Source organism: Hippoglossus hippoglossus, chromosome 4, assembly GCF_009819705.1.
Source record: "Hippoglossus hippoglossus isolate fHipHip1 chromosome 4, fHipHip1.pri, whole genome shotgun sequence".
NCBI classification, from domain to species: Eukaryota; Metazoa; Chordata; class Actinopteri; order Pleuronectiformes; family Pleuronectidae; genus Hippoglossus; species Hippoglossus hippoglossus.
The window spans coordinates 7,877,020-7,894,029 of record NC_047154.1 but is presented as its reverse complement, the minus strand read 5'-3'; the positions used below and the strand labels follow the sequence as shown (position 1 = coordinate 7,894,029).

Here is a 17,010-nt window from a genome sequence, read left to right as displayed (position 1 = left end):
TGTAGTTGCCAGTTGAACCACAGTAATCCACTTTAACACCCACATAGCCACACACACACAGGCACACACACACAAATATATAATCAGCAGTGTAACAGTGACCGTTGTGCCCTGCTCTTGTGTTCTACAGTTTAATCCTAGAGCTGTGTCACATCCCTGACCTCTGACCCTTGGCCCTGTAGCTACTTCCAGGGTCTGTCATGAACCTCAGCTAACCTCTGCACTCTATTTCCAAATGTCTGGAAGGCCACACATATTCATGCTGCTGGCTTTTGTGACCCAAAGATATAGTTAAGTGTGTGGGATTACAGCGCGGTGTAGTGTTGGATATGTGACAAATGTAATCACATGCAAGGCGGCTGCTTGGTAGGCTGTATTTTAAACCCCAGAGGTCACAGCACTCCTTTAGTTGCAAGCTGGGTGTGTGCCATTTATAAATGTTAAGATATATATTTATTTAAATTTAAACTGGGGCTGACGATGAAATTACAAGCTCATTTAAAGGAGTTACTATTGATGTAATTAATTAAGATGCAGCCTACAGACATATGCCATATATTAATGATAATAGTAATAACTTTATTTGTATAGCACTTTTCAATACATGTAACAAAGTGCTTTACAACTAACAATATGAAACTTACAAACATTAAGTAAAGTCACACACTTATCAAATAACCACAACAAACGATATATCCTTGTTGTTAGTGATGTAGGCCACTTTAGAGGGTCCACGAACACATATTGTGTTGCAGGGTGTGTGTAGATGTGGAGATCGGAATGATAGAAGTATGAGAAGCGTCCTCAAAAGACTGAGATGGGCCGGCCCAAAATAGACAAGAGTATGTAATGGATCTGTTCACGTTATCCATTTGTCTGTGTCATAACAACACACACATATATATATATATCAGGTTGTTGTCACAGTGTGTGGCGGTGTCTGTTCCTTTTGGTGAAATGTTATGTAAAGGGATTAAAAGGATTGATAACATTTTGATATTTTGATATTTGACTTGGTACTACACCACAAGTCAAGCTGCAGCTAACTATATTTATATTAGACAAATAAACTGCAGGCATAGTGTTGTAATGTGTAGTAGATTTCGATATAATTGTTATTGTAATACTCAATTGATTTTTATAGTTTATAAGATGTTTAAAAATAGAGGAAACTGCCCATCTTAATTTTCTTGGATTCGATGTTTTAGATCTGTTTCCAGTCCAAACCCCAAAGAAATTTTACTTACAACTTTATAAAACTGACAAAAGAAGCACATTTGTACAAGTGGAAAACAAAGTGTTCAGGTTTTTCAGCACTGATCAGAAAAATAACACAAATTTATTACAATTTTCTCTAAACCAATAACTTTTCAAATAATAATAATAATAATAATAATTAGTATTTTATACATATGTTTTATTTCATATGTCTTTCAACATACCCACGGCCACTTTACAAAGTTAGAAAATGTATAAATAATCTAGTCATTATTAATTATAATTAATAAACTATGTCCATTCTCTGTGCTTTGGATCTGTTTGAGTTGGTATCGAAAAGCATACCTAAGCTTAGCAGCTAATTCCTAAACAGCTATTTGATCTGTTGCAGTGAGAGCAATGAGAGAAGATAGGACAGACTTTGATTGGCCCGTCTACGGAGTCACGACCCCCTCCGCCTCTAACCCTCCTCTGAATCGCCCTCTGTCTCTGTCGCACTGCTTCTCAGGACGGGTCACATGGTGTGTTTGAGAGACAGGAGGAGGAAATCCTCCATTAGAGTCCACCACAATGCCTCTTCCTCTGGCCGGCTCCGCCTCCCATTCACCTCTCACACTGAGCACTGACACTCCGGCTCAATCACTATAATCACGATATCATTCTAATTCTGCCTATGAAAGCCATTAAAGCCCATTAAAATGTCAATAGAGTTGTGAGAGTCATGAGAGCGGGAAGCTTTCCACTCTCGTCTCAGCAGACATGCAGGTGCTGCTCTGCAGGGAAATTAGTGCCATGTCAAGGGGAATTAACCTTTTTTACGCAGAGCTTTAGCTGGAATAAGAATAGCTATTGTTTCCTGCTCTGGCCGGTACAGTCCGTCTTAAGATGAGGGAAAATAATAGAACGTTGCTGATCCTCACTCCTCGGGGCCAAGGAACTTTGGACTGCATACTAATGACCACAATGTCAAAAAGACCAAAATGTTAATCCTGACATTATCCTGTTATCCAACAGTATAATGCATTTTTTCCCCCTTTATGTCCGTAGGATATGTAAAAATAAGATTTAGTCCTGTTAGTCCTGCTAATCTAACTGCTCACTTGCTATGCAGTACCAAATTTAACTCCAAAGCCAATCAAATGGGTGGCAGTCGGATAATCTCTCTCACGTAAACGAATGCGTTTATACGCACAGACATACTGTGCATAGCAATGTTACATACCTAAACGTAGAGCGCGCCAACAGATGCACACACTCCATGTATAATCACACGTGGACATACTTTAGTGCAGTGATTTCGCACAGGCAGCAGAGCATGAACAGGTGAGTGGATTTACAGCTGGAAAATAAGTACAACACACGCAAGTCCGCACACTGACGCACGCACACACACAAAGGCCTTGCCATGACCTCTGCACATGAACACTGATTCATCCAGTCAAAGAAATGCCTCTCCCCCCCCCCCCCCCCTCTCTCTCTCTGACCCGTGGTAAGTAGTCTTTAGTGGTCTGCAGCGGTTCTCCTTGTAGCCTGAAAGAGAGAAGTGCATGACAGGATCTGATAAGACAAATAGAATTGTTCCCTAACTCGCCAAGCCACCCACTTTGGATGTGCTTTTTTTCTACCTCCTACGCTTGCCATACTTTCAAAACCTTTTTTCTCTTCCACTTTTCTCACCCTTGATGTGTTTTTAGGCTCCAGTTATTCTCAGACGCCTGCTTGTGCTGTTTAAAAGCAGCTCAGTGGCTTGATACCTATTAGGGCTCATTGGCCGTAAAAGTACAGAACATTACTCTATCCAGTTAGGCAAAAACTAGCCTCTGTGTCAGGGTTAAGGCCTTTGCAGAGGCCTCCCCCCCCCCCATGATCTCATGTTGTGTCCATCACATTTACACGCCAACTTTGATATTGTCCATCAATGAAGTTTTTGGAACAAGTTCGATTTGCTGCATTGTTTCACAGCTGTCAAAGACTTCCCGAGAGTGGTTGGAGCTGGTAGGCCTCACAGACATTTGATTTCTTCCTTTTAATATGCGGTCTCAGTGCTGTTACAAATCAAACTGGACCACTGACATCCTGAAATAGACTTGGAAGCTTTATTTCGCAGCTCCTTGATCGGAATGTTGAAACTCTCCTTCTCAGGATTGGATTGAACCCAGTGTTTTCTTGTGAGAAGACCACAAAATAATCTTCACTATTTTCTGAACAAGTAGAATAACAACACGCATAGGACTCTGTGCGTGGGGATTTTTATTGAATGACGGACTTGGTGTGCATTGACCTTTAGAGTTAAGGCAATGCAGTTTGCTCTGAATCCTTGTTTTAGTAAGGATTGGAGATTCACTGGCATCCCTGCATGTTACTGACTTCCCCGACAGACCTTGTAAAATAGTTGTTTTTTAATTCACTGGCCTTTTCCAACTGCCCAGCCCATCGCTTTCTTCCTCTCCCCTTTCTGTTCTTATCTGTCCCTCCTCTGACACTCCCCCACCTCTCTCTTCCTCTGTCTCAGGGTCAGCGGGCCCTGTGAAGGTCACACTCTCTTTATGCCACCGCCATAAAACAGGTCATATTTCTTAACACGTCTGTTTGCAGATGCGGCTCTGATGGGCTGCAGTAGTCGTGCTGGAGTGGGTTTTATTTTGCTCTGAGAGTTTCACGGACTGTCTGTGGTATGAGGAGAATGCCCACATACCAGGCTGTTTTCAGGGGGATGGCATTGGTGAGTGGGGGGAAGCACAAAACAGCTTGGTATCTAAAAGCTGGACAGTGTGTGGACAAGGGTGTATTCAGTAATTCTCAATAGATAGTGTTGAGATGCTCAAATTGCTTGCTCTCACTTTCACTTTTTATTCATTCAGATGGTGAACTGTTGAGTTTCCTGTGGCGTTCCCTGATTGGTTTAGCCTTTAAGCAGTGGTTTGCATGTGTGTGTTTGTCTGTGTGTGCATGTTTCCCATGTCTGTTAAGCCAATGACCTCCTTTCACTTCTGCTCATTAGCATATGAATCCCCCCAACCCCGACCCACAAGTAGGCCAGAGAGGAGGAATGTAGAAAGAGAGGGAAAGAGAAGGAGGACAAAATAGAAAAGGAGATTTAAGATTTGAGACTGGCGTGAGAGAAAGCGTGTCTGAAAAAGTGTTTTTCACCCAGCTGAGTGTTTACCCGACAGAACTCAGCTAGTGCATTGACTTAAAGAGGTTTCTCACTTTTAGGTATCAAACTGTAGCCAAGTTCAGAGGGGCGTTAAGCTAAAAGACTCACAAGAACAGGAAACGCACCAGAATCCATCCATCTGAAGTCGTGTCTGAAGTCGACCGTCCTGCCCTGGCTCAAAGCCCCTAAGCTTACCCTGCGTGTTGTGTGGATAGTGCTCCTCAGACACCACCACAGCCTGACCCAGCCCTGTGTGGGCCCTCCAGCAGCCTGTCGAGCCCTGGCTCTGCACCCTGTTTGTGCAGGTGTCTGCCTCGGTGACCATACCATCTGCTGCCCTTTGCTAACCACTGGAGAAAGAAGCAGAGGGGAGGGAGTTGGTTAGCAACAGTTGGAATCATCAGAACTACAGAAAAATGCCAATATTTGGGGCTTTTCCGCTATTTAACCAAGAAAAAAAGTGTGGCAAGAGGATTCTCGAGACTGAGGCTACATCCATGGAGTTTGTTCAGTCGCCACAGACATGGATTCCTTATTCATGCTCGCTTGACGGTTGAATTAGAAAGTTTTCCTAAACTTAAAAATTCTCAATTATATTCTCAATGATTTTCCAAAGCGCTTCGCATGCAGGAGACAAATTTGATAATGATAGTTTTCTGTGGTCACAAACCACCACGACCACTGAAATGAAAGTAAAAAAGGTTATATATCAGTATATCTATAATAGTGTTGGCATGAGGGTCCACTCAAGTGGGAGTAGATGCTAAGGAGCTACGAGTGGGTGCATAAGATAGTGAGTTTTGAGTTTTTTTTAAAGAATGTAGTTTATGCGACCAGCGAGTGTTGTGTTTTTCATAACAGCAGAGTAACACAATCTCCCTCTCCCATCACTGGTTAGACGACAGCTGTGGTTCTCAGCCGCATTAGGAGCATTCATGTGTAGGTCTCTGACTTTGACCCAAACGGCAAATATCCCTGTGATGTGAGCCAACCACACAAACCACATGTGGAAATATATTCTGTGCAGTCTGACTTTGAATGCATATGTTGGTGTGTCTGCGTGTGGGTCTTCATGATACCTACAGTACATGTCTTGAGCTCATTCTATTTATGAGCTATGGTCATATACACACACACGCCATACATGCTCTCACGAAAAATGTTCCAGAGTTGGGTGGGCTTAGTGTAGTCTCCCTCGGCACTGACACATTTTTAAAGCCCTCAAGAAAAACGTTGACAATCGCGGCCAGAGTTTACATGTCTGTGTGTTTGAAGATATGTATTTTCCATTTGTCACAACAAAACCTGGTTGTGTAAGAACATCAGCAAACGATTGAATCAATATGAACAAGTCAATATCTATTACTGCTCTCAACTCTTTGTCCAGTTTGTTGTTGAGGTGTTTGGACAAAGTTCTTACATGTCATCATCTTCCTCACGCTAAAGGAGTTTGGTATTTTGGGATATATGCTTATTTGCTTTCTTGTCAATAGTTAGATAAGAAGTCTGTAAAGATGCTCGGTCACGTGCACTGCAACCCTGAACTTTACTAGACACATACATCGAGGAGCTGTATGTAAACACAAATGTCCCTGTCACTTGATCTGGGGGAAAAAATGGACTTTACCCTGCCAGCTCTCTAGTACAAAGTCAACATTAACCATTTAAGCTGGCCATTGTCAGAGAAAGAGATTTTAATTATCTTATCTGGAATGGCACTCTCTTCCCTTGTAATCCGTCACACTAAACTCCTCACAATGTGTTGACCTTGTCCCTAGGTTGCTGTGTATCATTTGTCTCCAGTAATGGACCTGTAGGCCTAAATGTCAGTGTGTATTTGCTCTGCCAGGAGGGAGGAGGCCCTCATGTTAAAGATTCTCAATTGTCAATAGCCTGGTGTCAGACCGTCAACAAGGACAGCAGGAGAGAGTTTGCTGAGTCAACAGCATCACACACACACGCAAACACACACAGACACGGACACACACATACCTGGGAATTTTTGTATATGTTTGCTTTAATGTGATATTTCTTTCCTCAGATTACAGGTAAGTGGAGTTAGTAATATGTACTGTATGTAAGTGTGTGTGGGCTCATCAATCCATCCATGTGTGTGTGTGTGTAGCTATGCTGCCGAGCCTGGTTCTGCACCGCAACTCGGTTCGACCCTACCAGAGGGGTCTGTACTGCAGTGACTCCAGCCTGAATTACCCCTACAAGAACAGCACTGTTTCCTCCTCAGTGCTTACCGCTGTTGGGTTGACACTGCCCGTGGTGTCCGTAAGTCCCCCCCCCCCACGCACACAGGGAGCGTCGGCCATGGGGAACAGTGGACGCAGAAACAGGGAGGGCCAGGGTTTCATGGCAGTGGCGGTGAAGGAGTGACAACACAGCTGGAGCATTAATAAAGCTAGTAAAGTTGATATAGTATGATTTTTATGTCATAGTTTGATCCAACTTTAAAGAGTCACTCCTTTGCTCTAGGCTGCTCCTACATGACGCCCTTAAGCCCCACCCACTTCTGCAGTATCCCATGTTCCCCTGGTGCCAGCATGCTCCTTGTGCTTCCCCTGTTCTCTCCTGTTTATGTCTGTGTCACTGACCTGGTGCTTTTATGCTTTCTTTCTTCTCCCCCCCCCCCCCCCCACCTCTTCCTCTCTTTCTTTCTCTCTCTCCGCTCCCCTCTTTCTTTGTGTCTTTTGTAGCTAGCCTGCCTTTCCTGATCATTGAGACTAGCACCATAAAGCCGTACCATCGCGGGTTTTACTGTTCGGACGAGTCCATCCGCTACCCCCGAAAAGAGGGAGACACCATTAGTGATGCTGTTCTTTGTGGTGTTGGCATTCTTATTGCCATCTTCTCTGTAAGTCAACCTTCACACCTCCCTTTGTTTGCTGATTTTACTCCAATTTAAACCCACTTCTTTTGTTTTAAACTTTTGGATAGCTCAAATCCAAACACCCCAGTCTCTTGCTGTGAATGTGCTCTATGTGCTCCTCCATTCTATAATGTTCTCTGACTTACTCATACTTTATTCTTCAGTAACTCCTGAGTCATCCGGGCCATTTGTAATGGCCTGTTTTTTATTACTTCACTAAGCGAGTCAGTAGCAGTGAAACCCCCTCCTCCCCAAGCAGTATTGGGAAATATGTGTTTGTGCGTACGGTTGCTGACGCATGCACGTGAAAGACCAAAGAGGTTTTATGAGCCCCTGGTCCATTCTCATACCCCCCACTCTTACCCCTGCCCCCGGACTCTGTGCCCTCTCTGCCCTGAGCATTACTCTGGGTGAACGTGTCAGTGCTCTCTCCCATGCTGATGGCCGGAGGTGTCTCACCAGTTAGCCACAGCACGAAGCCGTCATTCCCTTGACTTGACGCTTGCTCCAGAGAGGGAATGGCTCAAATATTTTGCCAAGGAGATTAGCGGGGGTCAGTGGAAACATGTTATAATGACATTTGGTGGGGTGTGTGTCAATAAGTGCCACGTGGTTAGTCCAGATGATCTTTACAGCCCCCAGAGCCTCTGTGGCACAGCCCCCTCGTAATTTCCCAGACCGAGACATCGCTTCACCGCCATCTCCACACCATCAGCATGGTGGGCACACACACACACACACACACACACACACACACACACACGCAAACACTAGCACACACTGTACCAGCTCAGCTCTTCTGCTTATTGGAACCAGGAGACGGCTTGTGTTAGTTAGTTCCCTCACATGTTCACGTGTGGGCAAAGCTGGCGTGTCTCACACAGCTGTGTTCCATTAGCGGCGTCTACTGCCATGCAGACACCATTCCTTTAAATCACACACACACGCTCACTCATGCAAGCACATGCACGCACACACACACACGTATATATGTGCACATGTACATGCACTGGCAGTAGATTCCAGTTGGGCCGCTTGTTTATCTCCACTACAAGGGAAATCCCACTCCTCAGTTCATCCATGTCCGAAAAAGCCATGTTTCCATTGTGAGAGCAACTGTGAGATAGTGTCCTGTAAGTGTACACACTGATGATCCTAGTTTGGTTTGATTTAAATGAGCAAAGCCAGTATAATGGAGGGTCCTCTTTATGGCAATATGGTGGGACATCTGTTTAAAAGGGGCTTATGTCAAAGTGTCTACAGTCCACACAGGAAGATAAGGAAGGGAGGGAGGAGAGGTTCGAGTGCAAATACTGACAAAACAAATAAACCTCACTGGCCTTTATCAGCCTCATGTGGTTCTAATCTTCTGCTTAGATCAGAACAATTCATTGACAATAGCTCACACACACAAACTAACATCCCACCATGTTTGTTTCTTCTGGCTGTGAGCCTGCAAGCTGACCACCCAATAAGCAGGATCGGTGTGTTTATCAAGCCTAACAATACACACAAGATACATGTGAATATATGCAGTAAACAGAAAGTTTCTGAATATGAAGTGTGGGAAACACCAAACTTTCATATGTGCATACGACGTTAGTGCTGTTCCCGTTCACAGTACTGTCCACTGGCTCAGAGATGGGCAGGTCAATATTTTCCTGTGAGATTGGGTGAGAAGTCAGACTGAAGACTGAAGCCTTGTGTGGACAGAGGAAGGAAAAGGAGTTGTGGTTAGTGGTGGAAAGCCGCCAGTCTGTCAGTCACATACCCCATGTGGTAGAGATATGATTGACACCTCCCTGCCTGGAGCGTTGGATTGGCATAAGCCCCGTCCGTATAGATGAGGTCTTTTCATGGGGCCCAACACTACTTAAAACCACCTGGAATACCAGAGGAGTCAGCGTTAGTCCACTCGACTTAAGCCCCATTCCTCTGATGTGAATACTCCTCATATCAAAGTCTAATCCATCATGATTTAGATATTGACCCAAACCATTGTTTTTCATTTTTCCACTTCGCTCCTTATTATCCCTCATATTCCACAATAAAACCCATCATATCATCGAGCAGAGCATCACCTCCCTCAGTAACCTCACATCACATCCTCACTGCCTGACGGAAAGGCAGGCCACGCTCATCCTATATGTCTGTCTGTCTCATTCCTTCTGTCTCTCATGTCTCATCTCTGTGGTTTCCATTCTTCTCCATCTCCATCTGACTTCAGCCTGGCATTAAATCAGATTTCCTGCATGATACTCACTCAGACTTAGTTACTTTTGTACTGCATGGTTACCTGCATCTATAAGCACGTAAGATTCAACAGCATCATATAGCTAGATTTTTCATCTTACATTTGTGATCTGTGTTTATTTCTAAAAACAAATCTTCTCTCGTAGATTGTGATTGGGGAATGCTACAGGATTCACCAGCTACATGAGGGAACCAAGTCTTTCGTCGGGAATCCCTACGTTGCCGCTCTCTATAAACAGGTGAGTCCGGACATGTTCCTGAAATATTTCAGAGGGGCTTTATGTGAGAACGCGAATGTTCAATGTTGTCAGTTGCCCTGGACATTCTCTGTAACTTCTTCTGCCAGCACCCTAGTAAAATGTCTAATCGAGCCCATGTGAGAATAAAGCAGGAAAATATGCGGAGAATTCACAGCGAGCAAGTGGGTGTGTTGATGATGTCTCTAACAAGCACTGAGTGCGAAATTGGAAGAATACAAATATCTCAGGAGGAAAAAGAGGTGTCATACACGCAGAGGAATATTCAAGAGCTTTAGGTGAAAAAGGCCGGTGTTGATGTGCTGCAAACAAAAACCCAGACGCCCCCCCCTCACCTGAATGCATCAGATCCAGAAAATATCCTGCTGGATTCTCCATGTGTGAAAGACAAACCACGGAATATGTCCAAACCAAATTTTCCAGACATTTTACAGAGCTCATGTCTGACATTGGCTAAAGTAAAGGGGACAGGGCTTAGCTAAAGGTCCTTTAAAGACATCTACACTGATCTTATGTAATCATATGAATGTGTGTTGTCTTGCAGATGGGCGTGTTTCTCTTCGGTTGTGCGGTCAGCCAGTCATTCACAGACATCGCCAAGGTGTCGGTGGGTCGCATGAGACCCCACTTCATAAATGTGTGCAGGCCAGACTTCTCCACCATCAACTGTTCACTGGGATACATCACCAACTACACCTGCACTGGTGACGCGAGTGATGTTCAGGAGGCCAGGTTTGGACCAACACCAACACATCTGCCACACCTAAGAAAAGATAAACTACATGGTTTGAAAAAACTGACCAAAGATCATCTTTCTCTCCTCAGGAAATCCTTCTTCTCAGGACATGCCTCTTTCTCAATGTTCACCATGCTCTACCTGGCTGTAAGTTACCATCAAACCCTCTCACACTCACTTCAAAACAAACACAGTTTCATGCAAGCACACACGCTGAGAGCCACACAAACAATGGTTTACAGATTGCAGAGGGAGTCATGGAAAGAAGGCTGGTCTCTAATTTGGGGAATCACTGCCTGAAGAATAAACAAAACATTGTTCCTATTCACTTTATTTGCACCTCCTCCTCCTCCTCCTCTGCTCTTCCTCCTCTCTCAGTTTATGAAGAGTTCTATTCTCCTTTCTCACTCCTCGGAGAGATGGATGAATGCATTCCACCTGTTTTCTTCAGAGCAGCTGCACGTTCACTTCCTGTCCTCTCCTATTCCCTCCATCTCTCACTCCACCTGTTGAGGGTGTCTGGTGGGGCTTAGCGCCCTAGAGGCATTTCATGCTTCAAACGCTTTATTATACACGCGCACACACACACACACACACACACACACACACACACACACACACACACACTATTGCCAGCTCATAGCTCCCAAGCCTCCACCTCTCCCTCCTCCTCAGTTCCCACACCATAAGTTTCCACCTCACTTTGCATGCTCCACTCAGGCCCTGTTTATACCTGCCATTAACTTGTGTCTCCACATGCGTCTCGACCACTTGTAAGTTCTCACATCGCTGCTCTATATTTAAATCAACATATAAATTCATTCTTTTTGCAAATACCAGATGTTTATTTTCATTGAATGAACATCACATTCTTAGTTTGTTAGAAATTAAGGTCAAGCAGTAGAAAACACAACAATGCACACTAGGTCTATTCCATGATGTGTTCCAGACAAACCAACTGACCCAAGATATCTTTATGGGCTTTTGTCTTGGGTTCGGCTGACCCAGGTTTGGTTTTGAGGTGTTATTGGTTCTCACACAGTGAAAGTCCTATTATAGTACATTGTTATGCAGTGAGAGTTTGCTGTGGGTATTTCCCAGCCTCTGCTTGAACCTACAGCTGTACTCTGGTCAGACCAGGGAAACAAGATGAATAAAAAGCAGGGAAAAAAGCAGAGAGGGAACAGAGATGTGCTGCATCCAGACCACAGTGACACACACACACACACACACTAGTCAGAGAACAGTGTTCCAGCTGCGGCAAGCTCCGGACCATAGCCAGAGGAGGTTGGTGCAAACACGAGGAGCGAGGGAGCTGCAGTTTGAAGTTGATGTTTTGGAATACTGAACCAGCCTGACACAAAGTGCCACTGGCCACAGTGGCAGCATTCCTAGTGGAAAAGGGATTTTGCGGCTTGTTTTGTTTTTACCAGCTGGAAAACGTCATGTGATGTAATGTTTTTACTCACGGATCCTCCCTCCACACTTACAACTTTTTCTTGTGTTTCTACTCGTGTCCCCCTGGTGTTACAAACATCCAAAATTAAAATCAAAAAGAAAACATGAAGATGGATAAACTCTGCCAGTTTATTTTCTAGCTGTGGATGTATCACCAATGAAAATAAATGCAAAGATTGTATGTAGGCTTCCAGATGATCAGCCGTGGTGGAAGAAGAACTCAAACATTTTGCTTAAGTAAAGGAAAAATAAACAGACAAAGATGAACTCAAGTGAAAGTAAAGGTTCCACGATAACTTTTCTACTTTTCTAAGTAAGTCAGTACTTTATTTCAAATATATATTAAGTATTAAAAGTAAAAGTAACTTGCAGAGTGTAGCCGTTTCCCTAATGCAACAGTCTCGGCTTGCTCTGAATCCATTTCAGGAGTTTCTGCAGGAGGCGGGGTCTAATGTTACCTGCCCACTCTGATTGGATCAGTAAACCAATTCCCCTCTTGTTATTGATTACGTTTAAAGATATGAAAAGCAATATGAACACATTAAATAAGTACAGTAAAGTACAGATACATAAAACATGTTTGTATGTAGAGTAATGAGGTAAATGTACTTAAAGTGACAAATGTAGCATCAACTTTATTCATTTATGTAAGATCAGATTATGGAATCAATGATTTTGACCTTTTGTTTCTTTATTAGATACCTTGAACCTAAACATTGCATCAACAGTTCTGGTAAAATAAACAGGTTCTCAAGACGTTTGATTTGTCCTCAATAAAACCACAGGCTCTTCCACAAGCATAGACACATATTGATCGTTTCCTTCTTCCCCTCAACCCGGCCTGTGTCGTCTGCTCCCTCGTTGCTCGCCAAATTTCCAAAGCTCCCATTTTCATAGTGTGGCTGTCACCTTGTCCTCCTTCCCACGGCTCCCACTCTTCAGCTAATTGTCCCTCTGTGATATGGAATCACTTTGTGTCCTGCGGAGCATGTCCAATCACCATGCGTGCCCCTGATGTGGTTTGAGCTGAGAGTCAACAGTCGTCAGAGATGACCTGAGACATCTCCTCTTTGCTCTAATGGGCACACAACATGACATACTAGACAAGAGTTGTGATGTTATTGTGGTTGCTCCTCTGCAGAGCCTGATATCACTGAGACATGTTGGATTTATAAAAACCAACATGTTTATGATATAAATGCTTGTAACCACAGCTATGCCTTTTTCTCACAGCATGGCGTGAACCGGAGCAGTTCTCGCTTTGTTGTGTTTGTGCGACTTGTCTTTCATTTAACACTGAGAGAGCAAGAGAGAGAGACAGAGAGAGGAGATCACACTGAAATGAGCTGGATTCCTTCAGAAACCACCAGACTTTGTGTCGTCTCGTCTTCCTCTGTCGTGGGAAATCTACTGGGACTCCTTTTGTTGTTGGGTTTTATTGTTGTTTCCCTCAGATCTAACTTTAAGACACATAGCAAATTTTGTGGGAAGATGGCTCAGGTCAGAAAAGGCAGATCTGTGTGGGAGTGAAACAGGAGTCGTTGAACTTCCCTCTCAATTTCTTACTGTGACTTTTCCGCTGCTGAATCAGGGTCAGACAGGTTATCTGAGTTTACAGTTTGATAGGGTCTATCAAACTTGTTTAGACTAAGTTCAAGAGCTAATTTTCACTTTTGCATCGTCCATCAAAGCTTTCCTCTAAATTGAGAGGTTTAGGATGTTGCGTTTGTGGTTGCAGGACGTCAGACGTCAAAGCACTTATCAGGAGTCCTTACCCACTACCTGAGAACCAGTGCAAAGGAAGCCTGAAGCCTAAACATCCCTGCTAGGGAGGAGCGAGCACGACTGGAAGGGATGGGAGGGAATACTTCCTTTGGTTCCGTAAGGAGAAGAACAATGATGGAGTGTCGTAGAGGAAGTGTGAGGGAGGTTTACGCCAATACCTATGCCAGCTCGCATAGTGAATGGGTGGTTTACTGGGAGGCACTGTGGCTGTGTGTAGGTATTGTTAGCCTAGCTGATTAAAAGACACAAGTCTGAAGGTTTGGGCTGGTTAGACCTTGACAGAGGGCTGGCACTCCCAGGCTCTCTTTCTCTGTGTGTGAGAGACAGGAAGTGTATGAGTGGTACAGAAACACAGGATGTCTGGGAAACCTGGACTGACCTCACCACTCTGCGTGGTTAAAAAAAGAGAGACTGCATGTATGTGCACTTGTACCACAGTGACTTACAGTGGCCTTGGACTTTGTTGTTCCTGTTTTACTTCTCCTCAGTCTCCAATCTGACATAGGAAACATTTTTTTGCTGCAGGCAGAGCAGGGGGTGCATCCGCGATATCCTCTATTTCCTCTAATAGAGGGTAGAGAGTTCATCCCAACAGTGTTGAAACATGCATTGCAGATTACATGTATATACATGTGCGTATGTGTGTGTGCATGTGTGTGTGTGTGTGTAATCCAGTGACTCTCTGTGGTGGTGCTGTTTTTACAGCTGGGATGTTGAACCTTGAATCAGTCATGTCCGGGTCTCAGGCACTCGAGTGTGTGTCTGTTTGTGGAAGAGATGTGTTTCACTGTGGGTCTGTCATGCCTGCCCAATTTGATTCAGTCTAGACCTCTTATACAGTTATAATACACACACACACACACGCACGCACACATGCACGCACACACGCACGCACGCACACACACACACACACACACACACACACACACACACACACACACACACACACACACACACATGCTGCAGGTGCACAGTTGAAAGGGCAGCACGTGTTAGACGTAATGACTTTAATGAAAATTTCCAGGCAGGTGTGTGTGAGGGTTCAGGTCATTACTGACATCGACATAGATACTCCCATCAACAGCATAATGCGGATTACATGTTTTACATCATAGACACACTAAGAACATGTATGTTTGAGCATTTACACAGTACATATGCATATTACTGTTGCATTGACAAAAGAAATAACATTATCTGTCTGTTTCCTCCCTCCTTCTCTACAGTTCTACCTCCAGTCCAGGTTTACATGGCGCGGTGCTCGTCTCCTCCGCCCGTTGCTCCAGTTTACCCTGTTGATGATGGCGTTTTACACCGGCCTATCACGCGTCTCCGACCACAAGCATCACCCGACTGATGTCCTGGCAGGCTTTGTGCAGGGAGCCCTGGTGGCCTACTGCATAGTGAGTGCACACAGCACATGCACCAAACACACAAGACACGCAACCTACATTGCGTGTCTACGATTCTACAGACGGACCACACTTCACATAAAGTTTGCCTCCACATTTTCTGTTCAGTTTTTTGGTAAAAGCAGAACTGGAGCAGGCGGTGAAGTGAGGAGAATCTGATTCCCTTTAATGAATAACACATTGCTTGGAGCCCTTGTTCAGGAGTGTGTGTGTGTTGTTTTGTGTGTCTCTGCGTTAGTGTGGAGCCATACTCTGCAAACCTCCTTCACTACTTTTGTGACACATTGTCCCAGCAGTTGCCAGATGATTTTAGTAACCCTCATCATTACACTAAGCTCGGTGGAGCCAAGGAAAATTGAATTCGGGGCTGGGAGGAAAAAAGCAGGAGTGTAAAAAGAGAGAGAGGGAGTACGAGAGTGAGAGAGAGAGAGAGAAAGTGAGTAAGAGAAAGAGAGAGAGAGGATTAGCCTTTGAAACAGGAATGAGGCTGTTAATTATTTTGAGTTTTTTATTTGGCGGCTCTCGTTCTATCAGCACAGCAGGCCCTGGCTAAACTCTGCTGCCTCTGGGAAAAGTATGGAAAAACACACCAATGCACACTATCGTGCGTGTGCAGACACACACACACACACACACACATAGACCTTTACCTTTCTACAGGATCCAAATCATCAACGTGGAAAGGATTAGATTCATAAAATTCAGCAAGACCTCAGTAGTGGCGCCTAGACAGATCTTGGCACAGCTGAAATGCACATTCACACTCCGCACCGCAGGGTCCTTGAATGCCAGGATTACTGAAGGATCCAAAGTGAACCCTGAGCAGGAATCAGTAACAATAGACACTAACCCTGCTCCACCTGAGTGCGGATCCTGGACAACATCAGCTTTGACTAATAGAAAAATGAATGTTTTCAGAAATATGCTTGTGTGTGAGCCTGACCTCTGAAGGGGCAGATCTGGCGGGAGGTGTAAAGGGAAGGAAGTGACAGGAGAGAGGAGCCTTGTCTCCATCTTGGCTCAAGACAAGTGTTGGTTTAATCCAACTCAACTATTCCACAACCCTCACAGAGACAACCTAACACACACACATAGTCGCACTGTTCACATCCAAATAGATACATACTGTAGTCAAACCCGACAGATTGAGGCGGTGGGGTTAGTTTTACAATCCGTGACGCCCCGTGTGATTGGCCCAGTCTCAGTAGAAACTTACATCTGTGAGTACTTTAGCTCGACTTGTTCAGCCCCTCAACAAGCAGTGAAGCAGAGAGGACCTGACGGGGGATGAGCTGAGGCAAGATAGAGGAGGTACGAACCCTTTGTGATCAAAGTACGTAGTAATCAAAGTGTGAGCATACCGGAGTTAAGAAGTGCACAAGTTCAGTCATCATTCTTTTAAATGTAAGAATAAAAGAACGAGTTCACACTTTGAGATCCTGTCAGAGAGAATATATTTTGCCACCCTCAGATGTTTCCAGCACTTTAGACAGCGTTTGAATATCTAAGTCTAGAGTTACTGAATGCATATAAATCATATCCCATATTATATCAATGAGTATTAACACTCCAACATAGCACATTTTGAGGACACTGGCCACTGGGATTCATAAGAGTCTCATAAGACATTTAAGGCAGTGTTTGTTGATGTTTGAGAGCCCGATTGCAGTCTGGGTAATCTGGTCCATTGATCCTGCCTGAGTCTAGTACACACAAGAAAGTCTCCAAACACTGAAAGCGCGCTTGTCATCGATTCAAAAAGTCTGATTGGAAGAACAAAGGGACACATTAGAGGATTTGCACATCAGTCCCAAGTGTGTAGTTGTGAACAGTTGCTCTGAATATCGCATGATGAG

General features: G+C 44.3%; 1 protein-coding gene across 2 annotated transcripts in view; it reads left to right on the top strand.

Moving 5' to 3' along the window:
- The window catches only part of plpp3 (phospholipid phosphatase 3), a 31,406-nt gene that overhangs the window by 8,300 nt on the left and 6,096 nt on the right, over positions 1 to 17,010 (top strand). Inside the window, exons 2-6 of one of the 2 annotated variants that reach the window (XM_034583829.1) lie at positions 7,081 to 7,238; positions 9,653 to 9,745; positions 10,308 to 10,495; positions 10,589 to 10,646; positions 14,969 to 15,145. In XM_034583829.1, the coding sequence (XP_034439720.1) occupies positions 7,081 to 7,238; positions 9,653 to 9,745; positions 10,308 to 10,495; positions 10,589 to 10,646; positions 14,969 to 15,145 (674 nt within the window). Of the gene's footprint in view, positions 1 to 6,500; positions 6,656 to 7,080; positions 7,239 to 9,652; positions 9,746 to 10,307; positions 10,496 to 10,588; positions 10,647 to 14,968; positions 15,146 to 17,010 lie in introns of both variants that reach the window. The other variant, XM_034583828.1, reaches the window with a different exon arrangement.